This window comes from Falco punctatus, assembly GCF_963210335.1.
Source record: "Falco punctatus genome assembly, chromosome: 10".
In the NCBI taxonomy this organism is placed as follows: domain Eukaryota; kingdom Metazoa; phylum Chordata; class Aves; order Falconiformes; family Falconidae; genus Falco; species Falco punctatus.
In genome coordinates, this window is record NC_137590.1 from 6402664 (window position 1) to 6425808 (window position 23145).

Below are 23145 nucleotides of genomic sequence, written 5' to 3' on the forward strand. Positions count from 1 at the left end.
GAGCAGGAACTGGGACTGAGCCTAATTATACTCATAAGCTTTGTTACACTGAGCTGGGGAACTTTTTCTGCATCCAGAAACGTATGAAAGTTGAGCTGCTGACACTAGCAGAAACAGGGGCAGGGTCTGGGAGTTGCTGAGCACATTCAAGACCATCTTTGTCACCATTTGGAACCATGGCAGCTCCAAATTTCACAAGATGAGACTTCATACAGGCTCCTTCCATACCCCTGTGCCTTCAAACACTGCTGAGAACAGTATCAGACTTCTGTCTTTACTATATATTGAACCAGTAACGATCTGGAAAACTCCTTTTCTAAACACTCCACTCAGGCTGATTCTTTTCAGCATTTTCTGTATCTAAAAGAACTTACCATATCTTTGACCATCAAGTGTCCAGAAGAAAATGCAATTGAGTTAGGAGGTGTAGAGACTGGCAGCATGAACGCATAAGAGCATCCTATAGTTCCTGGTATCATTAAATAGAGGGGATTTACTTTCAGACGAATGGCCTTGAAAAACAGAAAAGAAGGGAAAATGCATCTTGGGGATTCAGTCATAGGCAGATAGATCAAAGGATGCAAACAGCTGGTGCACTATGCAGAGCCCTATCGCACACCCTGTGAGAAATGATCACGTATCTCGCCAACAACATCTGAGGGATTATTATCCTTCAGTGTCCACATTACGCTACAGGCACTTGCTTTGTTGCTCCCAAGCGTCAGAGCCCAGGGGCAGGAGAACTGCACGGTGCCGGTCACAGCACAGGCACGACACGCGTCTGCCCATCCAAGGGGCAGGGTGAGGAGGGACCAGAGGAGCACTGGTCTTGCCACGGGACAACCTTACCAGCTCTGCCAGGACAGGCAGAAAGATGATAATAGTGGCTGTGTTGCTGGCAAACTCTGTGAATAAGGCGATGACGATCGTGATGAGGATGACAGCCACAGGTGGTGGTACACCCTCCAAGGGATGCAGACGGCCTCCTATCCAAACAGACAAACCAGACTCCTGCAGAAGGGGAGAGCAAGCAAGCAAGCTGGAGAGAGGAGCTCCTGCATCCCTGCAGGTGAACTGATCCTCTCCTAGAACTAGAAACTATATATGTCCTTCCCCGACCTACACCAGCACCTATGTGCAGCATCCTCAGGGTACTTAGCAGCAAGCTGTTTGAAAGGAGTTGCAAGATCTCTTAACCTCCTTAGCTACCTGCTGCGCATTGCTGTCACTTGGAGCTGAGAAACATGTCCTTCGAGTGTTGTGACGCCGCAGATGCGAATCACCCAGAGCCAAATGAGAACCCCAGGTGACACTCTAACAAAACCCAGGTCTGTTGGGCAGGCTGGCTGCAAGGTGGCACCTGCGGCAGGTCTCACCTCACAGCCCTTTGCCATGGCAAAGCCCCCTCCAAGCAGCAGGATGATGTTCCAGGGCACCGTCTCTTGGGCTTTCCTCCAAGTCAGCAAGGGCTGCGTCTCAGTGTTTGGTGCTAGAAAAAAAGAAACCCTCACATCAAACATCCCCTTGCACATCAGTCATCATCTGACAGTATGATATCATCAGCCTGACATCAGTGCCAAAGCTCACTAAGCACGAGTTGCTGATAAAGCATACATATGGAGTCTCTCAAGCTAGACAATTAGAAGATCATTTAACTTAATATCAGATCTTAAAAAGAAAGGAAAAGAAAATAAATTCTAGCACTTAACATTTTCTTTGAGGCCTTCTTGAGGGAACGTTTGGTATCAGGTTAATTTTCTCTCTGTAACAGACATAAGCATTGTCTTCAACAGATGGGAGCCCATGGAAGGAGGAAATGTCCTACCATTGGAATTATGAAGACGTTATTAATTTTACACTTGCTGTTCAATAGCTGTTGAGTTTTACAGCCAAGAGCTCATCTCCCCTAAAGGCCATCTCTTAACACATGATGAAGTGAGCTCCGTCATATGGAAGGATGCACTAATGGGACTGTTAATTTTCTGTTGAATGAGGGCACATACATTTTATCCAGAGGAGGCCTGATTAAACATCTTCCTGTGCACGGACAACATGGCAAATGTGCATGACTCAGAGCAGCCAGTATTTTGTTCCCATAGACACCCAGGCCACTCGTGGATGGGGCAGCATCAGCTGCATCTCCACATGTGGCTTATGAATTAAAATTTGTAACTAATTGCTACTCAGGAGGACAGACCCAAGAGTTCAAAAGAGCTCTTGGTACCAAAGCTTGCTCGAGAGTTTGGGGTTTAGGAGTTTAAATTCTAAATCATTCTAGAAACTATTTCTCAGTATGAGCAACTCACACAGCTCTGCCCTCTCAGGGGTTCATGCTGCCCCCTGAGGGACAGGAGCTGTTTGGGGGTCAGCAACCAAACCTCTGTTTCACACGAGGTCTGCTACAGTAAATCAACAGTGACTTCAGTTCGCTTCAGCCCACCACGGCATCATCTCCAGCAGCGATGTGAGCAGCTGAGCCATTCCTGCAATGGGCAGCAGGGCAGCGAGGGCTGAACCTCCCCCGGCCCTTCAGAAACAAAGCCTCCGCAGCATCACACTGCACCTCCAAGCCACGCTGCTCCGGCTGCGGGATGGTGTGGGTCCAAGCCGGGACAGTCCTGGCTCCCGCTCCCTGCCTGCCCTGCCAGAGCGCAGCAAGGGCACAGCTCCTGCCTGAGGGTCTCCTACTCACCTTTCAAGTCAAACCACCACCTGAAGGAAGGTTTTTGGGAAGGAAAGAAGAACAGTATAATCACAATGGTGATTCCTGTAACCGCATCCGAGATAAACCTGTCCAAAAGTAGCAGAAACACTTGTAAGAAGCACAAGCCTGTAGAATTACGGAGTTTTTGAGAACAGGGATTTACCAAAGAAGATTACATTTCAACAATGCTTGTTGTTCACAGTTCTTTTCTTTTTAATTCCCTGTCAAGCTACATTTCTACAATGGGCTGTGAACCCCCTAGAAAAGCTGCCCTACAAATGTAAAAACCAAGATCTAAACCCCACCACACTGATGCTCTGGCTGTTCTGACTGCAGAGTCATGGTCAGTCCATGAAGGGTGGTGAGGACAGGTTTCCTCAGGTTACTGCAGGGAGGAAGCAAGGCAGAGCCCAGACTATCCTATTTATATGACCTCTTAGCCAAATTCTCAGACTCTAAGGTGAAAAGCAAACTCCACCCAGTAAAGAGCTCAAGCATGTGACTGTAAGGAGCTGTTAACCGATGAGGAAAAAGTCCATAACTACTTTGTTGTATTAAGGAATAATTTATTAAGCTAGGGCTTTACTTTAAAAAAAATTATGAAGGTCTCTTCTGTTGAGAAATAACGACATCCTCTCTGAGCTTTAGCATTCCCCAACTGCTATATCCACTAGTCTTCCCAAGGTATGAATGTCACAGGAGAGACAAACTTGCCAAACAGGCAGGATAGCACTTGGGGTCAGCTTCTGCCACCTCTCTTCAGTCTCCAGACCTCCAGTGAAATCAGTGGATTGCATAAAGAATTCAGAATTTCACTCTAAATGTACGTTTAAACAGCATGCCCAACATTAAAACCTTAGGGATGGCCTCAGACAGACACATGCCAAGTTCCCACCGGGCTTCAAGTACCTCCTTCTAGAGACAGAAACAATAAAGCTGGTCCTGCTACTTGAAGCAGGTTTAATTTATCCCAGGAAACCTGAGCAATAGTGTTAAGCAACATAATCAGAAACCCAGGAATCTCATAGACTCGGAAATGCTATTGAAAAATGTGACAGTGGAATGAAAATAAAAAGTCTTACCCTGGTGCAAACAAGCTTGCCCAACCTGGAATGAATTTGGGATCCCTGGAGAAAAGCATGATTGCAAACATGCAGAAGAAGAAGAAAATTGCTTGTTCTGCAAACCTGAAATGAAAATAAATGCGGTTAAAATGCTGATGTGCTAATCAGGTGGATCCAAGCCAGGACAACTGTTGAGCTCAGGCTGCAGCGGCTTGGGTGAGAAGTTAGGCTGGTTTCCTAAAAATTAACTACAGTGAAACTTCAGAATAGATTGTAAATCTATTTGCAAATATTGGTATTTGCCAGCAATGATCTCTTATTGGAAGACATTAGGGAGAGGCAAGACAGGCATCAGGAATGCCTAGATGTCAGGAGAGGCATATGCAAGGCTGACCCTGTGTGTGCAGAGTGTGTGTGTGTGGCAGAGAGCACGGGCCAAGCAGCTCCTCGTGGTCATTCCTCTTACCGCTGCTCTCCGGGGTGTCCCTCAGACATGGCCACCCAGGGGTGCTCCCACTCCAGTTCAAGCCATGTAAAAGGATGGCTGAGATTCAAATCGTGTATGAGACAGCAGGAACAAGCTTCTTCAAGGTCAAAACCTAAACAGCACCCCTTAGACACATGACGAACAGCAGGGTAAATGGCAATGTCATTCACTAAGGATCCAGTGGAGTCAAGATTTAGCCAAGACAGTGCTCAAAACACTGTTTAAAATCTCTCCGAGCACAAGGAAGGGCATTTAAACCATTGGGGAAAAGCCACTTGCACTGATTTTAAGTTATGGGGTTGCTAATCAAATTGATAGAGCTCAGCTTAATGGACTTTCTCACTCCTAGACCTCAAAGTGGGACTTTGATTCTTTCAGAGACATTTCGCAGGCTGCTCGATAATGTACCGAATGGAACAAATAAACCAATTTCTTTCATTTACAGCACAGGCACAGACAATTGCCTTTGAAGAACCACTCCATTTTCCACATAACAGCAATAATTACAATGTCGATAGCATGACACAAACATCGCTGAATCGTCACAGCATTGCTGTGAGTATGAAAATATTGGTTTACACATGGAGAAACACAGACCATTTAAGGTTAGACCTACAGTTTCAAAAACATTCACTAGCCCTGGCTGCCCAGAATATCGGTGGCTGGTTGAACATACCTAGGGTTTGATTCCTAGAGATAATCAGCTTTTCCTGTTTCCTTCTTTTTTGGAATTCCTCTTAAGTCTAAAACTCACGATTCTTTCTGCTGGTTCCTTTCTCCAAAATATGATCCCCATCATTGCAATCTGCACCAAGCTTTTTCCAGAAGACAAGACCTTTGAGAAACTACAATAAGAAGCTAAAAGTCCCTTGTCCTGTCTTCACTTAATAGAGCTGAAGGAGTTATTCAGAAAAAAATAATGTATTCCATGACATGGCTCTGACTGCTTTCCATATACTTTCTTTAGCAGCTATTAAGATTCCTTACAGCATATCCACAATCCATATGATACATTATCATATGGTTCATCAGTCTTTCCAGTAAATGCTTCCTACTTTGCAGAACAGGTATGCACAAACCTTCAGAATTCAGCCTGTGTTGGTTAGTACGTAACACACACAGGATTGGTTTTGTCCATGGAGCAGAAAAAATTACAAAGAGTAATTAAACAACCCAGCATGAATCCACACAAATATGAACTTTGTTGTTGGGAAGATTTGAGCACAAGCTGCTGTTGGCAACTATTCATGTTAGTGAAGGTGAAGAGGCTGGAGAGTGCAAAAAGCAAACTTAAAGAGCTTATGAACACGCTGAGTGGAAACGTGCATTTCATCTTCTTCTGAAAAACTCCATTTCCCCCATTCCTCCACTCTTAAGACAGGACATTTCCAAACCCACTTGATTTCTTTTTCATTTCAGCCCCAACTTTACAACTCACTTTGTTGGACCTAGTTTCTGATAGTCCTCCTTTATGACTTCTCTGGCTCGGGCTTCTGCATCCACTCTTATATTTGACTTTTTTGTTCTCCAGCCCCTGCCAAGAAACATGGTTACATTTTTACATGCCTCTAACAGAACTGACACACAGTAGATATTGCATTTCCTACTGCAGCATATGCCTGGCTCCGGGTACCGCTCCAGTGCCTGCTCTGCAACTTGCAAAGAACTGCACATCTCTGGCAGCTCAGTTTGCATTTTCTTCAGATTATGAAGACTAATGATGAAAGGCTCTGGTGCAGACAAAGGCAATAAGGCCCTATTTTATATATCCTTTCTCTATGCATTCACACAACGAAGACCCTGCAGAGGTTAGGAAGCTTCCTCTCATTTACATTCTGAACTGTTTCCTCCAGCATGGGCGCTGATTGCCAAAAGAAAGTCCCAGCAATGCCGGATTTCCTCATCTCTAGCCGTTACCTACTTGGACAGAACAATTGGGAAGAGGGTGACACAGAAAATTAATCTCTCCCTTCATTTCTTGAGTCACTTGCAATTTCCTGGGTGATCCCATGATGCTGCTGAGGATCAACAAAAATGTGAGGAATTTCTAACTGGCCGGGAATGTTAATGTGCTCCTGGCTAAGCCTCTTAGCCCAGCGGCTGTGCTGACTGCACACACAGTTTGCTCCTTTGTAGTATGTGCATACAAATGATATATTCATATCTTGCACTGCATCTCCCATCACAACCCATGACGCTGAACCCAGTTTCTAACCGTGCCTGTGACCCTGATTAAACCCACAAACCCAGCTCTGCATCAGGCACATCCATCCTGCCCCACGGTGCTGGCGCTTCCCTAATTCATTCACTGTTTCCAAGGGATATTGCGACTGAATCTTCTATACAGATGAAGAGTTGATCGCTCAGAAGTTCCTGAACCCCAACCAGATATACCTGGTCCTTCAATTTCTTGGGTTTTGCGGGGTGTCATTAACAGCAGCCTCAGCTCAGCCAGCCCATCCCTAAGGCTTTTCATGCCTTCTGGATTCAGGCAAAGCCGACCTACTCTTGGAGCGATGTCCATCCGCCTGTACTGTGCTGCAGACACCAAGGACTTGCCCACATCGAAAGTCCAGCCACTGTCCCCAAGCCTTTACAGCCAAAGCAGTCCAACAGACTCCTGCAGAACCTCGGCTGTACTTGTGCAGCTTTGCAATGTCTCTTCCAAGGCACCTTGCCACTGGGGAATACTGGTATCTGCGCTGGCCCAGCTATCCCAATAAAGCCAGGCTTTGTGCTGACAGAGATGAGCCAAACAAAACAAAAAGCATCACGTTCCCCGAGCACAAGAACAATTTCTCATTTTGCCAGGGGCTTTGGCCAGCACAGCTACCTCTTCCACCACCTGGTTGTCCAGGGCCATGGCAGCAGGACACCTCTCCGTAGGATGTGGGGATTCAGGTTCTGCATCACACAAGCGCAGAGCAGCACAGGTCTAAGTGGCTGTGTGCCGGCAGAGCAGCCCACAGCAGCACGCCGAGCCTCCCGTGAAGCTCCACAAGCAATTTAAGGACCAGCTTTTGGCATTTTCTGGATTGAAATTTTCCCATTGATTTTTTTCCTGTCTCTGGGACAATGTAAATATTTGGACACCTGCTTTCTTCCCCCACCCCCTCTGTATTTGCATTTTAAACTCAAAATAGCAATTAAAGACTTCTCTAAATATTGCAAGTTCTGTACGGTCCCCAGAGGAACCAAGCCTGTGAGCCTGTTACTATCATGTGAGAGTGTGTAGGGGGAAAAGGGATCCAAATGAATGAGCATGGCAACGCTGCAATCATTTTAAGTAGTGTACGCTAGGGGTTGCATGTATCCAGCAAAGATTTACCGGAAAAACATGTTATTCTCAGTTACAGATTAACACATTGTTGTAAAATTAAGACCTGTTGTGAAGTAATCCGTTCCAAACCCGAGTTTCTGCCCCTTGAACAAATCCTGGCTCTTTCATGTTCTAGGAGATTTTTGCTACTAATTCCAGGAGAACCAAGATTTCATGCTGGTCTTCAAAGTTTGATCCTGCTTTCCCTTCTGTCAATGAAAATCTGCCACTGACCTCCACAGGACCAGGTCAGGCAGTAAAACAACCTTTAAGAACTGTACATTTAACTGAATGAATATATAATACATACTCTGTACACATATGTATTTAAGTTAGATAAAGTATATGTAACTATGAGATATCTTTAAACAATTGCTGTTGCATATCAGCGTCTTTAAAATAGATGACTGATAATAGCATGAGCATCCTGAAGTTAGTTAGGAAACCCCCCACTATCCAGGACATGACTGGGTGATATTGGGTGATATCAGTAGATTTAGTATGAGAATCGTGATGAACATGCATTTCACAGTGCTGGTATAACCAGACTACATATATGTGTAGGGAATATAAACGTACCTCAGGTTAATTCCTCCATATAGGATGGAGATCCATAGCCATCCCAGGAGAAGAAAAATCAGCATTAAAGGAAATGCAAACATAAACCAAGAACCAAAGTTCACCACATCACATTCTGGAAAATAACTAAGCAAATGGGAAAAATCAAGTTAATCCAAGAAGGGAAAACAACCCTTCCAATTTACGGGTAAACAAACATCTGAAATCGGCAGCAAAACATCCCACAAGTGCCAGCGTGCATTTTAAAACTGTTCTTCTGTGTGCACCAGCAGTTATCTGGGCTCTAGGAGATCTGGGGAGTGTTGTGCTGGAACAACCCATCCAGGCCACCCTGCCACCCACAGCTCACCCATCCCAGCTCTGCAAGCCTGCAAGGGGAGATCTGACCCCCCCCCCTCCAGAGCACCAATGCTTGCGTACAATGATGCCCCTGAGCACCCAGGATTAAACCATGCTACAATAACTGCTGGACAGTCTGAACATGAACCTCAGCGAGATGCTGTACATGGCTAGGGGAGACTGCACATACCACTTGTAGAGGCTAGCAATGTTAAAAAATACCTATGGGCACTCAGGATGACACAAATCTCTGTTCCTACGCACGTAGGAGGCATCTTTTATAACTAAGAAAACAGGTCAGAAGTAATGGTTTCCTTCTTTTTCTTTCTACTGTTTTTCTTCTAGTTTTCTTTCTTTTCTATTTCTTTCTTTCTACAGCAGTAGATACAATGGGTCACAGAACGCTACGTGGCGTGTTTCATCAAAACTGTTATGAGATTAATTGCAAGCATGTAGTCAAGTCCCATTAAAGTCAATGGGATTAAGAGCGTCAGTGAGGTGAAGCACATGTGCACCCATTTCACTGACAGCCTGCCTGGGTATGCTGCAAACCTCCTAAGCTGACGCAACCACTCTCTGCTTTCCTCTGCTCACAAAGTTTCCCAAAATATTCTGGAAGTGCATGAATTTCCCAAACCAGCTCTTGGCACAGAAGGGAATTTCCTGCAGGGATGGGGAACACGTCTCTCTTTTCCAGGATTTACAAGGCTCTCCAGGGCAGCCTCCCATACCTCTTCAGCTGTCCCAGGAGGATGAGGTTTGGTGCGGTTCCCGTCAGCGTTGCTGTTCCTCCGATGCTGGCCGCATATGGGATTGAGATGAGGAAACCTTTCCATATATTTGTTTTGTATTCCTCCTCCTTCTTTAAATCTGAGAGAACATCGCTGGCAACCTCCTTCTCCTCCGTCAGATCTTTGCTTTAAAACAGTCCAAAAGAGAATCCGGTGAAAGCCCTGGTTTAAATACAGTGCAACCACTTCAGAGTCTTGACAGAAGGAAAATTCCCAGGTTTTAGAAATCCAAGCTAATACTGTCCTCAAGGACACATTAGCAGCTCAGGGCAGCAGAAGGGTCTGCTCAGTGAACTGCCATGCAGGACTGGCAGCTGTGCAGAGGGCAGAGCACCCTCAGCACCCATCCGCAGGAGCTGAGGGTGCACATGCCTTGCCCAGCCCCTCAGCAACTTGTAACACTTAGCATAAAGTCCACAGGACTGCTAAAAGGAAAAAATAAACAATTAAAAAAAAATAAATTGATAGCACCGAGAAGAAAGAAACACCTGATCCTGAAAAAATGCTTCCTTCCCATCGTTGTTATCAAAGCAGGACCATCACACCAGTGTGTAAATCCTGGTGGGTTTTACATCACCAGCTTCACACATTTGATGTTCCTGAGAAAACCAAGGCACAATTCCCCCGCAGGAGACACCTCTGGCTACCATTTCAGAGTGGCTGGAAAATCTCTGCAATGATTTGGACATGCAGAGGGATGCTGGACACACAGAAGAGGGTTTCTATCATCAGGCTGCTAGTGATTGGGATGTTTGGTACAATCAAAACATTTCAATGATTGAATTTCAAATTCCTAAAACTTGCTCTAGCTCAGGGGATAATTCTCTCTCTCAACTCTCTAATACAAACTTTATAGTTAACTTACTCCTCAGTACTTGCCAGAAACTGCATCTCAGTTGGTACAGTGTAAAGTTTATTCTGCTGTAAAGATGCTGAAAAAGAAAGATGAGGACTTTAAAACAGTTCAAAGCATCTAGAAAATTCTCCTTGAACCAAACAGAGGAACGGAGGAAACAACTGCCATTGACAGAGGAGGGGCTGTGCGAACAAAGGGCGAGCTCAGGCCAGGGGACAGGGTCAGGAGCACCCAGAGGGCGTGGGCAAGCCCATCTCCCCCTGCCACTGCCGCAGCTTCTCCTCCAACACCCAGAGGCACTCACACCGTCCTTTTACTACTTCTGCCACTGGCTGAGCTCTGGGATCTTCTAACGTGACCAGGAGTTCCAGGGTGTCTCTTATCAAGCCAAGGGGTTTGGGGTGGGGTGTTCGTGGGAAGGGTGAACCATAGCTCATTCTTAGGAAGAAAAACTTGGGCATGATGTACCCATAAGGCACATTCCCGGAGGTACAGCAGGAGCACTCCCTGCTGCGCAGCTCTGCTCCCAAGGGATGAGAATTTTACCCCCTGCAGACACCTAGTGCAACGTCACCAGAAAGCTGTAATTCCCTCTTTAAAAACAAGAGTGAGACTCATTTGGAGATTAGGCTTTGTTCCAGCCCAACATCCCCTCCATAAATGATGGGACCAGCAGGCTGAGCTACCGGTCCCCAACACAAGTTTAGGGCCACCCCGGGGGGACCCCCCTGCACATTTCATGTGGGCTCTGCCTCGCTGTCCTTAGCCACAGGGAACACCAGCAGGACTCAGGAGCACTTGAGGAAAGGGTATATTTTGACCAGAAGGACCAAGGTTCTCTTTGGCAGTAAACCAGGAGGTGCATGCCACTCTACCGCACACATACACATAGGAGGATTCAGAAAACGAAAGACAGAAACGCAATACAACCACTCTTTTTTTTTACGAGATCTCACACTAAAGCTTGTGGCATTTGCAGTCCTGGCTCACGGCTTAACTTCCTGAGGTTGGGAGTAGAGGTGTGCCATTAACACCCATTTTACATGTTCTTCCTCAGGACCGGAGCACTTGAGAGTTTTATCCACCTTCAGCCCAGGTGGCCCTTCCCCATCACCGCTGGCCCTGCTGCCTTGCCTTGGGCTCTTTGCATGTTTCGGGGTCCAGAGCCCTGTCCCTTGTCACCTCCCTGGGCTCTGCAGGCCACGGCAAGCTGAGCCCAACTCCTGGTACTGCCACCCCAGTGATCCCCAGATCTCCTCACACCCATCCTCAGACTGAAACACCAGCCTCTTCTACCTGTACATGCCCTAGAGCCCAAAAGCAAGCGCACGGAGGAGGGCAGTCAGTGGGCAAAGTCTCTGCACCCACTCACACGTGTGCCAAAGACACCGAGCTCGTTCCAGCGCAGTGAACCAAAGATTTTTGCCATGTCATGTTTTACACATTGCTAATTTACGGAATTGGAGTTAACTGGCTTGGACTCACACATGCTGAGCTTTCATCCCAACAGTGCAGTGATGGAGGGATGTAATTAGAAGGACGAACATTAACCCGTGGTTTGACTGTTGATCCCCTGACACATTTAGCCCAAGCCTCTTACCACTGCCACCCCATTCCAGCCTAGCGCTGGCTCTGCAAGGACACATATTCCGTTCTACCTCTTAGCAGAGAAAAAAAATGGAAAAACATTAAGCCCAAACTCCCATCCCATTTTGCCAGGGCCATCCGCGAGTTACCTCTCACGGAAGGTTTGCAAAAGGCAACCATGCAAAGGAAAGCCACAGCTACTGCGGAACAAACTTTTCCTATGAAACTCGTAAGGAGGAGCTGAAAATTGTTACAGGCGCGTAAATCAGAAGAGGCCAAAGACCCCCGAGGCAGGACCTGGCTGTACGCACCTCTCACGGAGCAGCGCAAGCAGGAGTCAGTGGCCACTTCACCCAAGTACCTCACACACCTTAGAGGCAGAAAGGCTTCTCCTAGGTAAGTTCAGCTTGAACAACACGTTTATTGTTTCCAACAGGTTGAAAAGGCCTGAGAAGGAATACTCCCACCCCCCAGGGAGCGCAGGCAGCAGCGCTGGGGCCAGGCAGCCAGCAGTGTCCAAAGCCAGCATTTCCCACATGCCCCTGTAGAGACATCATTTGCAGGTCTCCAACCCAACAAAACACCTCAAGTACTGACTGCAGTTTGTCCCGAATTTGCAGAAGATACTCTCTACGCAGGAAATAAAGGATGGAGATATTTCCTTGTGATTTTTACCTGGAGATATTTAAGCTGCTCAGAGAAATGAAATATTGCCGATGATGGGTTAGTGGGCAGAGAGCAGGAAAGATGGTCAGACTCACTAGCACAGCAGCTTCCATCTCGTCACACACCTCTCGCTGGGGATGTCAGACTGAATTGTAGGGAATCTATAACCCACCTCCAAAATGAAAATTCTGGAAGCTGAAAAAAAGCCTGTTGGTGTGCAGTTGATAGCCCTGCTTCAATCAACCAGAACCAGCTGGGACTTCAGCCACCAAAGCTCACCTCGGAGCGCTCTTGCATCAGTATCCAACAGTGACAAAATGAACAAAATGCTGCACCCAATTTTAACTGTCAACAACAACACAACCATGCAAGCATTTACTGATCTGTAACATGGTTGAGGATGGACATAAGTGAATGCAACCTTGAGGTTCTCCCATCAGCAAAAAAGTGCTACCAACTCAGTGACATCACTTTAATTCTGGCCCTGTGTGTGTAAGCAAAACCCTTCACAAAGCTGGTTTAATACTTGCCGAGATTTCTTCAGAAAAATCCAATGCTTTTACATTCTACATATTCTTTTATTTTTTAATATATTTTTTCCATGCAAGTATTTTTTTGGCCTCCTTGACACCACTACGGTGTTAATAAAGCATGTCCAAGCAGATTTGCAAACTGATTTTATCATATGTCATTGCAAAAGCTTGCTTCCACATACAGGCCCCTTCGCAAACACATCTGTCTGTTTTTTGGAACACAGATTACAACTGAGTTAGATTATAAAATTAATTAAATTATGAAATGAGTATACCTTTTCCTCAAAGGCACGTTCCTTACATCCAGCCAGCCCTGCTGGAGACGTGCGAGCAGCCCTGACTGCAGCAGCCACCTGCCAGGCAGGAACTCCTGCAGAACGCTCACCTGCACATCTCCGCTCCTAGGCGGAACATCAGATTCGTCACTTTTGACTGACTTCAGGTGTAGGGCTTCCTTCGAGGAACAGTGCTTTTCTCATCCATTCAGAAAGATTACAGAAAAGGATGAGTCTACCTTGGGGCACTAAAGTTCACATAACAAGCCTACAAGAAGACCTGCATTTTGATGTTGTACACTTTACAGATTACTCCTCCTTCACTTTTTATTACTTCTCTAAGTTTCTACCTCAAGAGAAAAATACATCATCACACAATCACATGATATTTGCAAAGCATCACTTTATTCATTCTTCGGTTTGCATGCCTCTCTCTTTGCCTTCGCTGGTTTCTCTCACCACTGTAAGCACTGTGAGCCAGGGACGTTAATTTTGTGCCTGCCACTGTCTAGGACAAGAGGGGTCTTGATTTTACACATTCCCAAACTCTACTGTATTTACGGTCACAGCTACAGAGTCAAATCATTTCAGAGGATGGGATCAAGGAGGTTAAAAGCAGACTGACAAAAACACAGTGCTTCTACAGAATAAGAAATTATAGCAAGAAGGTCAGTGGGGTTGATTTTAATAGATGTGAACAGTCAAAAACTCATGAAGCAAATGTGATAAAGCAACCTGGTGTGCAAACATGATTGGTAGACATTAATGATGAATTATTAATTTTATCTTTATTAGAGTATGCAAATGTTTGAGTCTACTTCTGAGGACTCATTTTTCTGTCTTAGAACTCAGTGGGAACCAAAAGGCCATTGCTTTTAAGTCACAGGGACAGAAGAATTATTAATTAGTGCAAGGAAGAGAAGCCAAGACTACTGCTCCAGCCATCAGTAACAGCTGCAAAGGGAACTTCACAAGTTCATTTCTGGTTTGCTGTTTCTCACCACTGTCTGCCAGAAGCCCAAACTATTGGTAAATGACTTGCAAAGACAGAGCTGGAGGAAGAGCTCAATCTGACTGCATACCCCTGATCCAGCCTGTCCACAACCCACTCAGGACCACCACCAAGCAGTATTATCAAGCTGGAAAAATCACAGAGCGCTTTCTAAATGGGTATTTAACCTGCCAGCCTTTCCTTTCATCTTCTCTTTCTCCTCCAGCTCAGGCTCCAGTTTCATGGATGAACAAACAGGGAAATGAGAGGATAACCCAACTGCCCATGAGCACATGGCAATGGAGGGGACATTGTCCTCACCCGTACCCTGCTCTTGCTGCCCAGGCAGTCCCTTGCCTGCCCCTGCAGCAACGCACCATCATGTAGCACTCATCTGTCCAAGTGTCACTATCTACAGCCCTCCCCGGCTACCCCCGCAGTGAGGCATCCCTGTGAATCCCATCACCACCGTGCCCACAGAGCTGGAGTGTAACTTGTGCCAGCAGGAGGTTTACAGAGCAGGTTGGCTGGGCATCACCACTTCGTGGGCTTTCCAGACAACTCATAAGTGTTACCCCCTGCATGACATAAAGAAGGGGCAGGATAAAAGGGAGTTTTATGCCAGTACTCTTCCACCACAGTAATTTAGTGCATTAAAATAGGACCAGCACTGAGATCAAGCTGCAGCTAAAAAAAACTGGTACTTGTGCCAGCGAAGTCAATATAAACGGGGCATATTTGACAGCAGCAGCACAGACCTCAGCTGGCTTATACTACTGCCCTGTCTCAATTACCTTGGTTTTCTTCATTTTCCCTGTTCATATCCTTAGATGTGTCTTTCTCCCCAAAGAGGCTTTTTAAAATTGCATTTGCAATTGGAAGCATCATAGCAGTGGAGGCAGTATTACTTAACCACATGGACAGGAAAGAAGTTGTCAACATCATCCCTAAAATTAGTCTGGAAGAGAAAAAAAAAAAAAAAAAAAAAAAAAAGGAAAAGCTGAATGTCTTCAGTTCAGCAAGTCCTCTGATATATTACAGCTATAGGAAGGAAAGCTCATGTGCAGGGATAACAAAACCAACATCAAAAAGGACTTCTGTGACTATCTCATAACTGGATTGAGCACAAATATGGGGCTGAACCAAATGATTCTCCTCGTGCTCCGCTGGCCTCTGAGCAAAGGCAAACAGCTGAATAAACTTAATAAGCTGGAGAACAGGGGGTGTGGGCAGCCCCCTCCTATGGGAGCTGCTCACATCACGACCCACCACAGCGGAGCTGCTTCCCAAGCGCCTGTAGCTCATGTCCCCATGGAGATCCCCCTGCCCCCATAGTCACCTGGCTGGCTGGACTCCCACCAACATCAGCACCCGGAGTGCGATCCTGCGGTGTAAATTCCACTCCTCAATGGCCGAGGCCATGATTAAACCACTGAGGAAGAGGAAATTTGTGTCTAAAAAATACTGCGGGCAAACTTTGTTAGATGGGAGGATCCCCAAGAAGGGGAAGAGGACGATGGGCAGCAGAGCCGTCACGGCCAAGGGCAGTGCTTCCGTGCACCAATACAGGGCCATCAGCAGGATCACATAGAGACATCTTCCTTCCTGCAAACGGAGGAGAGAGGAAAAATAAGACATGTGGCATTACACAGATATCTTTTCACCTACAGACATTTAGCAAGCAAAATGCACCAGTTACTCCTTCAAGGACAGAGTATTTCTCCCAAAGCATTTCCATCAAATGCAACATCTTCCCTGCTACAATGTGTAGGGGTTCAGGTCTTACACTGATCTCCTCAGACCACAGCAAAACCCAACTTCTCCTCAATTGCCTAAGCCTCCTGTGTGCTGCAGGGTGGCAGTGTGCTGGGGCGTCAGCCAAGGAAGTTCTGGAGAGTAGAAACTGTCCCAAAATGTTGAATTAGGGTGCCAATCCTCAGCAGGCACTGCTGCTAACATCCTAGGGTGTCCCAGTATCCAACCCTGCTACACTTCACATTCATGCTTCCTCTCCAACTTCCAACTTTCTTCTCCAACAGCCTGTGCTTTGCGTGGCTACAGAGAAACAGCTTTGAGAGGTGGATGCATCGAGTCCCCCCATTTGCAACAGGAGGCACACAAAGGTTTCTTTTCTTGGATCAGAGTCTCCCAAGAGATCTGTGAGAAACCGTTCCACGGCAACCCATCCCAGTCCTTACGGAAATCAGTAAATCAAGCACCCTGGTGGCACGCCGCTTCCTGAGGGCAGGGAGATCGCCCATGTCCAGCATCACCCCAGCCTTGGCCAAGGCTGGCAGGAACCCAGCGCCCCCGCGCCGCTGCGTGATTCATTCATCCACCCAGGAGGCACAAACTGGAGCATTTGTCGTGACAGCCACATCGAAACAACAAGCGATGGGAAGAAGTCAGGAGAACAGCTCCAAGCCCAGGAGGGGAGAGCCCTGCAGGGGGGAAGGGCAGGGGGGAGCCCAGTGTGGAGCTGGGCTCGGTCATGGCAAGGCTGAACGAGGATATTGTCAGCAACCGTGGGGCAGAGTGCCCACAGCGCTATAAATAACAGCTGAGAGTCATTTGGAAGCCACAGAGCTATTTATTTTACCACTCTTTTCCAGCTTGTTGAACAGGTTGAATTGTTACTCAAAGGCACCTCTGTCCCTCTGCTTGGACCTCCCTCCGCTGCGCCCGGGGCTGGGGCTCGTGAGGCTTTTTGCGAGGGGGATGATGGCTCCGCTCCCGGCTGCGGCTGGGTGGGAAGCAGCGAGGGGCTGTGTTTTGGGGGTAACGTGGTCTCAGCTGCAGCGTGAGAGGGAGCGGCAAGGCGCCAGAGCAGGTACAGCCGAGCTATGACTTGCCTGGCCACCTGCAAAAGAGTCTTAGCTGGATGTGGCTGTCCCCAAGCTCCTGAAGCAGATGCCAGCCCAGTCACAAACTGGGAATAACACACAACCACCGTTACTGAGAACGCCAAAGAACACAATCTACCCTGACACCCAGCTGGGTGCATAAAGCCGAGTAAATTGAAATCAATGCTGATTTATTGTTCAATACACCTGTAGCAAGTGTTTGAGAAGTGGCAAGAATGACAGAATTTCTGATTTGCTTTTAGCGCTCAGTCTTTGCATTTCACCAGCAGTTCCACTAGTAAGGTTCCAGTGCAGGTGGAAACACAGAACAGAGTAATTTGCTTTGATTTATTTTTTTTTTTTAATACATTAATCACAACAGAGCCCACACTTCACATGAAGCTTCCAAGACCTGGATTTAAAGACCACTTTCAGTCCTAATTTTATATCCCAGTAAAATGACACATGAGATAGTGTGAAGTAAAACCTTTACGTTCCCAGCGCAGCCGGGGCACCTGGCAGCTCCCATGAGCTCCCCATGGCCTCGTTCCCTCCAAACCGGCAGGACCAGAGCAACAAACCTGGCAGTGCAAATTTTTGCAAAAATAAAGAATCACAGTTTAAAATGTTTGCACACTAGATTAGTGATTTCACTCCCATGGCAACTGATAATTGCTCTTTATTCTGGTTCTTTTCATACACCAAAGAAATAGCTTTGGTCTCATTAAGCCCTTTTCCATTTGATCTCTAAAGGCCGTATAAATAATTTTTTTCTCCCATTGGCACAATATTCTCCAGCTTTCTGCAAGGGAAGTGGCACAAAAGTCAACTTCAAAATAAAGACACTGCCTATTACAGGGGTGAAGCAACTTAAAATATTTAACAACGCCTTGATATAAGAGCATATCAGTGAAGGCTTTAATTGACTTGATGAAACAGATAAGTACCATTTAGAAAACTAATTGTAAGTAAGGGTTATTTATTCTCTGTTGCACAGAAAATGTTCTGGAAAACATTGCAATGAAACACAGCATGACTCCAATCACTAATCTTAGCGCAAGATCAAAAGCCATGGGGTAAAACCAAAACAGGGCAGAAAGAACTGCTTATACAGAAGGTTTTCCTGAAATTTTGAAACCTATGTGGATCAACAACAAACCACTTGAAAAAGTAAGCTGTAGTATTGTTTATCCAATTTATTCTACCACAGAAGAGGGCAAATTGCACAAGTTTTACTTAAGATCAGACCCTTGTTGAACAAAAAACGAACAAGACCACTTCAGAATAACTTAGATTTGGAGCAAGCACTCCCCAGAATAAATTAAAACCATTAATAACATTGAACCAAACTCTATATAAAATTTAAAGGTTCTTGGTTTTGAGATACCTTGCAAGTGTTAATTGCAGTGCCCAGCGAGTTTGCCGAGTATGCAAACAATAACTGCTAACAAGTGTCAGAAGAATGGTCTTATGGGGAGGTGGCCTCAGCCGCTCAGGGATGCTCCAGGCACCATCGCTCCTGCACAATCTTTATCCTTTGATCCCTCCACTGCGCCACCATCAGACTCCTACTTCTCCCACCTCCCTGGCAGCCTTGGTTTTATTTTTTTTTCTTTTTTCAAAATAAGTCTATCAAAGTTCAGGGGGAAAATGGTAGTGCATACAAACTTTAAAATGGGACTTGCAATTGGGTTAATTTTATAACCATTTAATGATTTCCAGGGAAGTGCTCGGTGGCTCTGGACTCCAGCAGCTCCCCTGCCCGTTGCTCAAGAGCCTTGGGAACGACCTCTGCCCCTCCAGACAGATCCTGTCTTCGCTGCACTGAAAGCTCCGGGGATTTTCCACACTGGGGGACCTGCTGAGCTATGGCAGAGGAAGCCAAGCCACGAGGTAGTCTCCGGTGGGCAAGGAGAGCTGGAGGGAGCAGGAGGTCTCCTGGAAGGGCAGATGAGGTGCCCCAGGGAAAGGAGGTGCTGGCAGGGAACACGGGTCAGATAAGGCAAACTGGCTCGCCCAGGCATAGCACCAAGGAGCAGGCGTGTACAAGCCACCAGTCCCCACCACTAGCCTCAAAGGGGACATCAGGCACTTCAGCTGTACCTTGTTCTCCACCAGCCCCAGGCGGCTCCTGGGCAGCCCAGTGCCACCTGCCCAGTGCTCACAGCCTCCCCACCAGACCCAGCGCCTGAAGAAGCCCTACCTCAGCAAAGCCAAACTTCAGGTTTTCTCTACCAACCTTTGCATGTTACATGGTCATCACAGCCTTGTCACCCCCACACAGGCTCTCCCACCACCCTTCCACCCTATGACCAGGCAAACAAATGAGTGGCAGACAGGTGCCAGCGCTCCTCCAGTACCTCGATCCCGATACCAAGAGATGTTTTGGCTGAACCGGAGCTTTTCAAGGCCTTTTATCCCACTGCTCTCACAAAGGAACATCCTACCTGTGACGCTCAGAACTATTCGGTACAAGAAAGTACCAGTGGCTTTTAGCATCTCACACTGCAGCTGTGACTGTGCTACTGGCCATCTCCCTCACACTGCCTGTTCTCCGATGGGATGGGTATGTGAATCTCCTTTCTACTAACCCAGCTCCTCCAAACATTATGTAATCTGGACATAAACCAAGCCCTGTTTACCAGCCTGCCTGCCAGCTGAGTTGTTTTGCTCCCACTGAGTATTTGCAGAGTGGCTAGAAAGGGGCCAGTGATACAGGGACACAAGCTGTAAGAGCTTCAGGGAAGGTATTTTGCTCTGGAGTTATGCTAAAAAGAGATAAAGCTTATTAAACACTTATTTAAACCTCTCAAAGTATTTTGTAGTTGGCAGAAAAACAGAATCATTTTCTCTATTTTACAAACAGGACAGCTAAAGCTCAGAGAAAGCAGATAAATTGACCAAGATCACATAGGAAAGTAATGAAAAAAATTGAAACGGGCATCTTTGAGATCTTCCCTGGCTCAGAGGTGTGAGCCTCACACCTCTTGGAGGCAGCTACAGATCCTACATCTTCAAACATTCATCAACCGTGAAGCTCAAACACTGCAGCGTGATGACCCGACACCCTGTGCAAGGTTAGCAGGGCTCCCATTTTAAGTCTCCATTTCAGCATCAGGGTTTGGTTTTGAGATCGATCCACCACATTTGATTAGGAAAAAAAAGAAACATTTTCAGTGACAGTGAACCCACCATAAGTTTAATAAGCTGTTCCTATGATTAATTAGCCTCACTGTTAAAATTATGTTGTGATAATCTGAATCTGCCAGCTTCAACTTCCTTCGACTACATCTTCTTCTATGCTCCTCCTTTATGCCTTAGCCCTGGCCACCCTTATCCAAACTCTCCTCATGATGGATGTGCCTTCAAGGTAGCAATCAAGTCACTCTGTGCCTTTTTATTTGTTAAAAGAAACGGGTTGAGCTCGCACAGCTTTCATCACATGGCTTGTCTTCCAGTCCCTTCTTCATTCTGAGACTTCTCCAATTTGTCAAAGCCACTCCTGAGCTGTGGAAGCCAGACTGGAAGAACATTCTGGTGAAAGCCAGAACCTCAGCCAACAGCAGCCTGGTAGATCCTCACTGCTTGCTCAACTTCCACATGTCCACACACACAAATATCACATTAACCCTCTTGGCTGTGGGTAGCCAGCCTGGTAGCCACATATTGCCATCTCAAGCCCTTTAGTGGCATCTGATTCCCAAGAGGGACCCCCAACCAGCCTGACCCATGGCCAGTGCTCCTGGCGACCTCAGTCCACCTGGGGCTTGCAGAAATGCACCCGTTTACAACAACCCTCAGGCAGCTTTTATAAAACTACTGTATGGAAGTTGCCTAAACCTGTAGATGTTAAAAGTATCCAGGGTTGGACACCAAGTATTTTAACTTCCCTTTAGTTACTGTCACAACAAAGACATTTCATTATCAGACAGCTTCTTATGATAGAGCACTGTACTATAAGCACTCTCCTGAGTAGAGAACAAAAATGCTTCATTGAATACGGCTTCTTCCGTGTTGTCCATCTGGCAACAGAATCCATGGGTCAGATTCCTTCTGTGCCGCACACTTGTGCTCAACACCTTGCCCAGGAATTTCTTCCTCAGTTCTTTCACATTCCCTTTCAGGTTTTCTACAGTTCTTAGCCTCCAACTAATATTGACTCTTGCCCTCTTCCCCCAAGTATTGCTGCTTTCACATTCTCTCTGTGCCAGCTTGCTCTTCGCCAGGCTTGCCCTCCCTCCAGACTGAAGCTCACAGTACATGCGGTAAAATGTGGTCACGCCACTTCCAGTAATCACCCCTCTTTCCCCATTAAAGTTCTCCCTCTCATCTAACTGACCACTGCTTCCACTTTTGTGAAATCTGACTTTCTAAACCACCAAGCGCAAACATAGCAGAGATGTACTTCATGCACAAAACACATAATCAGGCTGCAATCACTTCTTTCACCTGCCAGGCTGCTCTCCTGACTGTTGCCTCTTTACCTGCCTGTGTTCCTGCTGTGCTCTCCAGCCCAGGATCCAGATCCACCTCCCAGGACACCCCACTCCCACCCCACTTGCATCACCCCTCTCCCCACAGAGCCTTTGTTCACATTCTTTGCTTCCAAGTGCAAGCAATGTCATTTTTCTTCTGGAAGTTCTTAAGGTCTCCTTGTTCTAATGAGGAGGACTCATTACGTCCAAGTTAATTTTAAGTTGCTCTATGGACACTGAGGAAGTCAAGTCTGTTTTCTGAAGGCACCGGGCCCTATTTGCCTGCTCAGAGCTCCTTTTAGCAGATTTGGCTGCCTCAGCTGTTACCAAGCCAAGAGGCTGTAGACATTGAGTTCATTAGAAGCTGTTGGAACAAGCTCTTTGCACAGCTCATTAAAAGTGCCCCCCATGCCCCTTCCAGCAGAACAGTTCCTCCAGCCCCTCCTGCCCTGTCCGAGCTCTTTGCAATCATTCACAGCCCTCTGAGCAGGGGGGTCACAGGCACTTCCACTCACAGGACAAAAATTCAGCCATTTCAGCAGCAACCAGAGCAGGTGGTGACACAGACACCCTTGTGTAGAGAACTGGTACCTGGTGAGTTGCTCCTCACAGAGCATGTCCTTCTGCTTTTTTACGTGATGGACACAGGTCACTGTTCCAGCCACAGTTTGGGGAGCACACCCCGAGGTCTCAGCAAACCCACTCACAAAGCAGAAATGTCATTTCTCTATTTAAGAGAAAAGAGATTGTAGACAAAACCACTTATGCAAGTCTCCCTCTCTACAACTGCAACCTACAAAGGGCATCAATGTAATGCCAAAACCAAGGGCCATCAATGTAATGTCAGCACCAGGGCCAGCCCTGACACAGTCCCTCCGTGAAGAGGCTCACACAGAGACCTGCAGGGCAACAGCTGATGAAAGCTTTAATAGCAGCTTGCGGGTACAGATGCTGGAGAACATCAGCAATAAGCAAGGCCAGACTTGATGGATTATTTTTCTCAAGGGATTTTGTCGCCAGGGAGATGTCACCTAGGTGCAGGTTTCACTGGAAAACCCATTGCACCCAGACCACAGGGTGCCACTCAGAAGCACACACTGACCCAAGAAACCACGTCCTATTTGTGGTTCTTTGTTACATCAACTTCAGGTCATGATTTCTTGGTCTCCAGATTCCAAGTGAAACGCTGCCCTTGAAGCCAAAGCTCAGGTGGCTTTCTATGGCTCCAGTCCCTTGGGAGATTAAAACTGCTGATCATCCTAGTGGGGAGAAGGTGACACAATGTGAGAACAGATTTTAGCATCCGCAGAGCAGGAAAGTATCGCAGAGGTGCCTGTAAGACACCTTCTCACAAGGGAAACCTTACAAGGGCTAAGCCTCCCTGCTTCTCATCTACCAGTTTCTATTACACCCTGCAAGGCAGCACAGCAACCATCCTTGCAGGAACACAGGGTTCCCCAGCCCATCCAACTCTCCCATGCTCCAGGTGTGCACACTCAGCACCGAGGTTGCTGCAATGACTGCACCGCACCCAGCGGCTCCTCCTGCCCCAGCCTGTCCTCTCTGGGTGCCCTGCCTGGGACAGCCTTCCAGTAACACCAGCAGCAGCACAGCCACTTGAATTCCTTGTGGGGCA

The 23145-nt window shown here is 46.8% G+C and overlaps 1 protein-coding gene across 3 annotated transcripts in view; it reads right to left on the minus strand.

Annotated features, from left to right (window-relative positions):
• SLC13A3 (solute carrier family 13 member 3) overlaps window positions 1–23145 on the minus strand; it is a 35162-nt gene that overhangs the window by 1963 nt on the left and 10054 nt on the right. For all 3 annotated transcript variants that reach the window (XM_080404966.1, XM_080404965.1, XM_080404964.1), the window contains 11 exons: window positions 15531–15796; window positions 14986–15149; window positions 10149–10215; window positions 9224–9409; window positions 8154–8279; window positions 5694–5789; window positions 3787–3891; window positions 2693–2790; window positions 1377–1489; window positions 850–1011; window positions 375–512 (listed from right to left, as the gene is read on the minus strand). In XM_080404966.1, the coding sequence (XP_080261092.1) occupies window positions 375–512; window positions 850–1011; window positions 1377–1489; window positions 2693–2790; window positions 3787–3891; window positions 5694–5789; window positions 8154–8279; window positions 9224–9409; window positions 10149–10215; window positions 14986–15149; window positions 15531–15796 (1521 nt within the window). The remainder of the gene's footprint in view (window positions 1–374; window positions 513–849; window positions 1012–1376; window positions 1490–2692; window positions 2791–3786; window positions 3892–5693; window positions 5790–8153; window positions 8280–9223; window positions 9410–10148; window positions 10216–14985; window positions 15150–15530; window positions 15797–23145) is intronic.